General features: G+C 44.3%; 1 protein-coding gene across 1 annotated transcript; it reads right to left on the bottom strand.

Annotated features, from left to right (window-relative positions):
• Positions 1-7,176: 7,176 nt before the first annotated feature.
• Positions 7,177-8,280, bottom strand: LOC124143640 (neuronal acetylcholine receptor subunit beta-4-like). Its single transcript, XM_046512666.2, has one exon. It carries the CDS (start codon positions 8,278-8,280, stop codon positions 7,177-7,179), a length of 1,104 nt encoding a protein of 367 aa, XP_046368622.2.
• Between the last annotated feature and the right edge of the window lie 264 nt (positions 8,281-8,544).

Consider the following 8,544-nt stretch of genomic DNA (forward strand, 5'->3'; position numbering starts at 1 on the left):
CCAGCTGGAGAAAATAGAGGCAGTGAAATGTTGCCCTACCCTCGAGTCTGGAAAGGAGACACAGTTTTTGGGTCTGGCTAACTACTATTGAAAATTCATAAAAGATTTCTCTAAAATTACCAGGCCACCGACCAAACTTACGAGTCCATTGATTGATTTCTTTTTGGACTGAGGAGACTGATCGAGTTTTCATCAGCCTGAATGAAGTACTGACTGAGCACCAGTTCTTGGATTTCCAAGGCGTGAAGGCGAGATCACTGTAGACACAGATGCATCCAGTGAAGGTATAGGTGCAGTCCTGTCTCAAAATCAAGATGGCAGAGAAGTAGTGCTTGGCTGCTACAGCAAAAGTCTCACTAGATTTACTGTGTTACCTGCCGAAAATTGCCGGCAGTGGAAACTGCATGTCGCCATTGGCATCCCTATGTAGATCCGTCACTATCAGAACTGACAAATCTGCAGTGGTCTGGGCCAAAAGAATTAAGAGGCCTGTCAACCAGATGTCTCGTTGTCTACAAGAGCTGGGCAACTATGAAGTACACCTGCCAGGCCGACTGCATTGGAATGCCGATGCCCTAAGTCGCCGACGGTAGTCGCCCTGTCCCCAATGTGAAAGAGACAGTGGATCTTGCAGCTTAGGGTTAGTAGAGTTGAATCCTAGTTGTTCTGCCATCACCAGATCGCAGACTGACAAACAGAATAAAGATACCCCCTGTTCCAGCTCAAACCAATCGGGTAGAGCTGAAGAAAACTCCTTCCGTCCTGCAGCTTCAAGATCACAATATCAGCCTAATATACAAGGCTAGAAAACAAAATACCCGGCCTGAAAGGGAAACTGTTTCAGGAGGCATGGAAAGCACTGTGGGGTTGGTTAGTTTCATCGACTGTTGATATAGGCAGGGTGTCTTACATCGAAGACGGAAGAGTCAGGGTGAAAAGGATTGGTATTGGCAGATGGTTGTAGCATAACTTATCCTCAAAGCATGTCATGACTCGCCTTTGGGAGGCCATCTTGGTGTTGCCAAGACTTTTTTGCCAAGCTTGAACAGTCCTACTTCTGGATTGGTATGAAAACTGATGTTCGTCAGCACTGGATCAGTTGTGACAAGTGAGTTGCCAGGAAGAGACTTGAAAACAGAAAGCACCCATGGAAGAGAAAACAACAGACCCACCCATGGAAGAGAAAACAACAGACTCACCCATGGAAGAGAAAACAACAGACTCACCCATGGAGAGATTGACCACCGACATCATGGGCCCACCGTACCTGCAGTGGCAACAAGTACATACTTGTTGTCACTGATTCGTTCACTAAGTGGACAGCGGCCTATGCGATTTCAAATATTGAATCGAGGGTAGACAGTAAGCGCTAATCTGTTCCAAGAACTATGTTAATTGCTGGGAGTTGTAAAAACTATGACATCTTCTCTCCGACCACAGGCAAATGGCCAGGTCGAGTCGTTTAACCGAACATTAGCAGCCATGCTTAGCATTTATACTGAAGGGAGACCAAGGTCCTGGGACAAACATCTCCCCTTCGTGATTGCCTCTTATTGAAGCCGACAGGTTGTACACCAAACAGATTGGTGCTCGGTAGGCAAGTGCGAATGGCTTACCACCTGATCACAGGAAATCCTAACAAGAATCCCTGACATGACTCTGTCGACGAGGTCAAACAGCATTTTGAACATGCTTTTGACTCTGCTCGGAGAAATCTCAACTATTCTTCCCAAGTGCGTAAGAAACGATATGGGGAGCAAGGAATCACGACTATAAGTCGGACAGCCAGTATGGTTGTTTAACCCCTACAAAGGCTGAAAACTGAGTTAGAAATCCATTTCGAAGTGATGTAAAGGGTTGGGTTGTCCCCAAGCACATATCACATACCATATTCGAAATTGTCCAAACGGATCCTCCAGGGTTGTTCAGGTTGACCGGTTGTTATCGTATGAGGGTAATGACCAATCAACATTATAGACTGGGTGTAAAGCTTGAGTGAATACCTCCAAGTCAGCCATCCTGAAACATTCCGAGATGAGAATTAGTTAAGAACAATAAAAAAATGAACAGTCCATGTCAAGGTGTAAACATGGAGGAGATATGACATGTTTTGTTTAATTGGTTCTTATTGATTTATCTGGATTTCAAATTTGGGCGTGTTTGACGTTTTCCGAAAGACATTCCAGATAATGACGATTTAGAACGAATGCGCCATATGTATTATTTTATCTAAAGGTAGTCGTTGGGGAAACGTTCAGTATTAAAGAGACTTATATGACATGTTATTGCTGTATTAACATAGGTAATAGATCTATCTGACTTACCCCTATGCCAATTACATCAAATATATCATTCTTTTGTGGACATGTACACATTCATAACTAACTTAACACATTTAAACTTATTAATAATTCTCCCAGGGCGACCGATGAGCCGGACGAGGATATCCTTGACTTTTGTGGTGAGGACATAAACTTCGACCAAGATGCTACGTCTGAGACGCCAACCACCCTGGAAGTGGTTTTTTTTCTGGAGCGGAACGGAGTGCCCGGCATGCGCTGAAAACGAGATCTTTTTAATATACATGCATTCGACAGGCACTGGTTTATGCACCATCCTCAACACTTGACTTATTTCACCCGTCAAACCTGGAGAGTAGTGAGTGAGTGAGTGAGTGAGTTGGGTTTAACGCCGCTTTTAACAATATTCCAGTTATATCGCGGCGTGTCAGCTTAATGTGGGAGGAAAGCCCGAAGTGATGCAGGTCTAAGAGGTTTACCACTTCGGTGAAACCCACGAGCACGGGTATGGTGCTGACAAACCTAGAAACATAATCGGGGCGAACCGGGATTCGAACCCATAATCATAGGTTTCTGGCGTGCCCAAGGGACGCAACTCTGCACAGCGAATCGCGGCGCCTTAGACGACTGGGCCACCCGTGTCCCCCCCCCCCCCCCCCCCCCGGAGAGTATATACCAAGGGCTGAGCTTACTACGTTCAGCACTGGAGAGGCAGCTCCGGAGCCCAGACCCGAGAGCCGACCAGATGGCAGACCAGTCCACACAGTGGGATGTGGCTTACGACAGGGCCCAACTGGAAATTCAGAGGCTCAGACAGAGCAGTTGAGGTTGAGCAACTCCATCGACGTCTTGCCAAAGCAACTCCCTCATGGCCTACTGCAGCTGACATTCCGCTGTCAAGACCAGCTCTCGTCGATTTCATTCATTCTGGCAGGGAGGCCCTTTCTGTTCTTTACATGGCCAAAAATCGAATGTTCATCGAATAGCTAAACGTGAGATGATAAGCGAATGCATATATCCGGGAGCCTGCAACACAAGTGAGACAGAGAGTATCGGATGAACACTGGAATTGTCTCAGAGATTGTGTATATTAGACTTGTGACTAGAATGTTTTGTTGTTGTGTATTGTAATTCATGGATATTCTTGTGAAAATGTAAGTATAAATAGTATGTATACTGGTAAGAGTTTTCACTGTGACTAATATAAAATGTATTAGACCTATATTCCTTAATATTATATTGTTGTATAATATCAGTTGTATTAGACCTTTATCCCCAATTATTAAATTGTTGTTTAACTTGCTGGCGTGTTAAATTCAAAAGGGGGAATATTGTAATGTATAACCTAATTATCAGGTTATCAGACTAATTATTTGTATAAAGAATGAATTGAAATTCACATAAATCTTCTGCTTGTGTGATTTAGTGATAATGTTTTCCATTAGGCATTTCGGTCATGATTTGTCATAGAATTATTGAGTAAACTGTGCTGTTATGTTTTAGTCTGGGAGAGAGATCAATAACCTAAATTTACCCCAAAGATTGCGCTACCAGTCGACAAACATCCCGATTTCCCCTTGAACCGACACAATATATATGTACATTATATATATATTTATATTGTTGGGGGAACGAAGGACAATATCAGCATAATTTATTACAACACTTTATAATAAAGACACAACAGTTATATACTGAACCAAATTAAAAACTTCACAATCCTAAAATTTTAACATTTTGACCAGTGATCATTGTGGGCCTTTATTGGGTATTTTAACAGTAATGGCCACGTATTGTCTTCAGATGACACCCGTTTTTGTGCAGGTGAATCGATCATAATCATGTGCACAGCACTTTAGTGGCAAAACTTTTTAACGTGCAACTGGTCACGTGGCCATAATACCGTACGTGTTTTCAGCCATACCTGTTAGCAGTCATTAACAAAAAAAGAAAAACACAAGAAAACAAAAGTCTTTATGGCCATTTGTCATGCCACGCCTTTCAAATGTGCAACGTGAACGTGCCATCGGCATAGCTGAAGTCGCAAGGACGATGGGTTGTAGTCGACGGACTGTTTATGATTTACAGACGCGTCTACAGCAAACGGGTACCACCGCAGATCGCCTTCGGCCAGGTCGACCACGTGTGACGTCACATGCAGAGGATCGTCAGATTGTCTTACGTCACCTCCGTAACCGATTTTTGACGGCTACATCAACCAGAAATGAACTGTTTAGGGGTAGGCTGAGTGCACAAACTGTTCGAAACCGTCTGAGGACTGCTCACCTTCAAGCACGACGGTCATACTGCGGGCCGATTCTGACTCAATTACACAGACGTCAACGTCAACGTCAATTGTGGGCACAGCGACACTTACGATGGACTTACGAATCAAGTCGTCTTCAGTGATGAATCCCGATTTAATCTTCGATTTGCTGATGGTAGGGCGAGGGTGGAGGCGCCGTCATGAACGTTACGCCCAGTGTTGTGTACAGGGAGTTGACAGATTTCGAGGCGGAAGTGTCATGGTGTGGGGTGCTTTCGCTGGCAATGCATGTTCCAGGCTTCTTGTCATCCGTGGCAACCTCAACGCTGCTGCTTACCGCGACCAGGTACTGGCACCAGAAATTCTGCCTTTTATGGCAGCACATGGACCCGATTTGATCTTCCAACACGACAATGCCAGACCCCACACAACAATTTTGACAAGGAGTTTCCTTCAGAATGCGGGAGTCAACGTCAGGGACTGGCCGTCAAGGTCTCCTGACCTCAATCCCATCGAAAACGTCTGGGATGCTCTGGGCAGACGTCTGCGCACTCTCCAGAACCAACCACAGAACTTGCAAGATCTTGGCACCATTTTGCAGCAACAATGGTGTCGTCTTCCCAATCATGTGTTCACAAGCATCACAAGGTCCATGCGGAGGCGTTGTGTGGCAGTTGTCAACGCACATGGTGGCCATACACGTTACTGAACTTGTGTGCCATCAGATTCTCATGATTGGTACTTATGATTTAAACTGTTGATGTTATTACCGAATACCGTAGGTGCTTGGAACTAATTATGGTTACCACCGTTAATTAAAATCCTTCTTTTGACATTAATGATTAAAAATTTCCTCCTCTGATACATTTGTCCGTTGTATATCATATATGGGATTACTTTTAAAAATGCACAGCCACAAAACTGATTAAAGTTGACAAGTAACCAAATAACAGTGAAAAGTACAAAATGTTTTGGAAATGTCTGGAAAAAATCTGTAAGTGTCTCTCTTTGTCGTACAGAGCACTGCAGATTCAATTCGGAGCGATATGCCCCTTAGCTGCTGCTGGTCGTGGGTTTGACTCCCAGAATTAACCTGCTTTGATCCGTGGTCTAACAACACTTTTGCCAAAGATATGGAGGGATTTTGACACCAGTCTCATATAAGTCTTATTTTGGCTGGTCAAAACGTTCCTTACAGATGCTATTGTTTGAGTCGAAACGAGTTCAGGCTGGACCTTTCTTCATATTTGAGGGCAGATGATGAGAATAAGGTGGGTACAGAAATAGTTCAAAGCCACACTCAAGGCTTGTAGCCAAAGCAATGTCTGGTTTGTGCACTAACGCATTGTCCTGGTGGAAAAGCACACGTTCTCTCAGCTTCCCGCATCTCATAGTTTATATGTCGCCCGTGATTGCCTGAAAAACATGCTGAAAAATATGCTCTGTTTATTGTCTGGCTTTTTGGAAGATAAGTTCACCAAGATGACAATCTCGGCATCCCACGGAGGCCGTAACCTTTCCAGCCTTCATTGGTGGTGGTAATGGTAAATGCTTCCACTGCATTGATTGTTGTTTGGACTTCATCCATATTTAAAAAATCAGGCCAGAGATACAGAAACAACTCTCGTCTGAGAAGAGGACACTTCTCCACTGCTGGTGGCGCCAATGCTGGTGCTGTGTTGCCCACTGAAGACGGTCCCGGCGATGAAGTGGTGTCAGAATGGGTCCTTGGTGTGGCCTGTGACAGTGGAGGTGTTTGCTCGTTAATCGTCGACGCACGGTGTCCGCACTAATGTGTCGCTGGTATGTCCCATTCGTCGAGCAGTTTCCGCAGCAATAACAAAGAAATCTTGAAGATGCTGTCGCACAATCTGACGAACCTGACGTCGGTTGGTGACCCTTGGTCTTCCAGTATGTGGTCGGTCATCTGTAGTTTTGGTGTTCTGGTACCGCTGCTGGAGCCTGTTTATGGTCCTTACGAGGACTTGAAATGCATTGGCTTTTTGCCGGGAGGTTTGTCCAGCTTGAAATCGTCCAAGGGCTTAGTGTCGCTGATGTCTTGTCAGGCTTGGCATGTGGTAGCAATTAAATAACGAATGAATGTTATCCAATCTGGGTGGATTTTTATAGGGCAAGAAATGGGGGAACGCATGTGCATTTCAATTTGCACGAAACTCTCGTGAATCGGGTAAACATGGCCGTTGCCGTGATGCGTTTAGGCGATCGGTTTTCTTGTCATCTGCTTTGTTTTTATATCATCATATTTCATTTTTCCGGAAAAGGTAATGTTGATTTTTAAGAACTTTTACAAAAATTACCCATACATTTCAATGACAACTTTTCATGCAATGTTACTTGGGGTGATGCTTCTTTTGCGGTTCAGTATACATGACCACTGCACTTTCCTCAAAGTTTTTCCATTTGCCAAAAGTCATAAACCGCTGTGTCACAGCGATACCTCTACCAAATTCCATCATGTACAATCATGCCATTGATCACAGAATGAATAATTACTGAAGGAATCACTGTCAAAACCTCATTTAAAATGCAAATAAGTCCCTCCATCCACTAGTCGGGGGATCGGATGTAGAGTTCAGGACGAATGCTGTCTTACACACAAAACACCAACAGGGACACCAGAGCCAGAAGCACAAAGACCCCGAACAATATGTGATCTGCGCGGCGGACCTTTGACGCAGTCTTCTCATGCGGACGTTCAGTTCCGTCCGTGTTTCCATTGTCGTTTGATGGCTGTAGGAGACTAGTGTTGCGGACATTGTTGCGGAGTGTGGCCATGGTGGTGATGATAGCCAGGCAGCTTTGACAGAGGATGAGGGTCAGATACACAGACAGTCGACACACGTCTCCAGACTTAGGGATTGAGTCTTTGACGAAGTTCATAAACACTGCATAGGACACAAATATTGAGATGAGGTAGGACATCTTCTCTCCGGAGTCAGCTGGTAGGAGGAACACACAGGCGTTGAGCAGAGAGAGAAGAGCCATAGGAAAGATGATACTCACTATATAGAACATGCTCTTGCGTTTCAGAAAAAACTCAAATGATACCAAACTTGATATCTGTTCCGTTTGGACGTCTACAACCTTGGCGTGTATGTCAGCCAACTCCCATTCACTGTTGTCAATGAAGAAAGGCGGTAATCTCGTAATAATAGAACCACTCATATGAACTCCAAGTTTGTAATCATTTGCAGGCATGAACAGGATGCTGCATCGCTGCTGATCAAACGGGTACAGAGTGATGTCTATTTGGCAACTGGTCTTGAGGCTCTCAAGGAACGGAAGTCTTGCGATTCCAGTATTGGAAACCACCGGAGATCGATCTAAAGCCAACGAAACGCTGCCGATACCATTAGGAATCGCTATGGCAGGTATCCATACAAACTTCTCAGAGATGGCCACTTTCGTAATATTATCATAGTCAGTTTTGTTCCAAGCCAGATTGCGGTCGAACCATGTTATTGAGAAGCCGGCATTGAAGGTGAATGTCTGCTCGGCAGCATTGAGATTGGAGATGGACATTGGCAACATACTTATGTTAACCTGTTTCTGATCAAAGAGTTCAACACTGATGCCAACTTTAGAATCCCCTTGGAGACGTATTTTCAGTTTTTCTAATGGCGTTCTCTTAAGGGAGCCTGCGCATGATGATATGGCGAGTAAGTAGAGGGTTTTAGCCAACATGTAAAACATGATTTCAATGTACAGTGGTGATTATCACAATGACTCATGTTGTCACACAGGTGTTTATCCAGTTAGGCAGTTGCTTAATTTATTATAATGACCTCGTGAATAGGAATATGAGCCAATGCGGATCGGCTAAATGGGCAATTAACAGTGCCAGCAAACATGAGCACATCAGTTAGTGAATGTTTATGTAAGCGCTTTATAAACACATGTTTATTGATATTTCTCTGTAAAACCTGTCCCCATCTTTCATAAGCAGACAAGGAGCGA

The sequence above is a fragment of the Haliotis rufescens genome, unplaced genomic scaffold, assembly GCF_023055435.1.
Source record: "Haliotis rufescens isolate VD_foot unplaced genomic scaffold, xgHalRufe1.0.p SCAF_8, whole genome shotgun sequence".
NCBI classification, from domain to species: domain Eukaryota; kingdom Metazoa; phylum Mollusca; class Gastropoda; order Lepetellida; family Haliotidae; genus Haliotis; species Haliotis rufescens.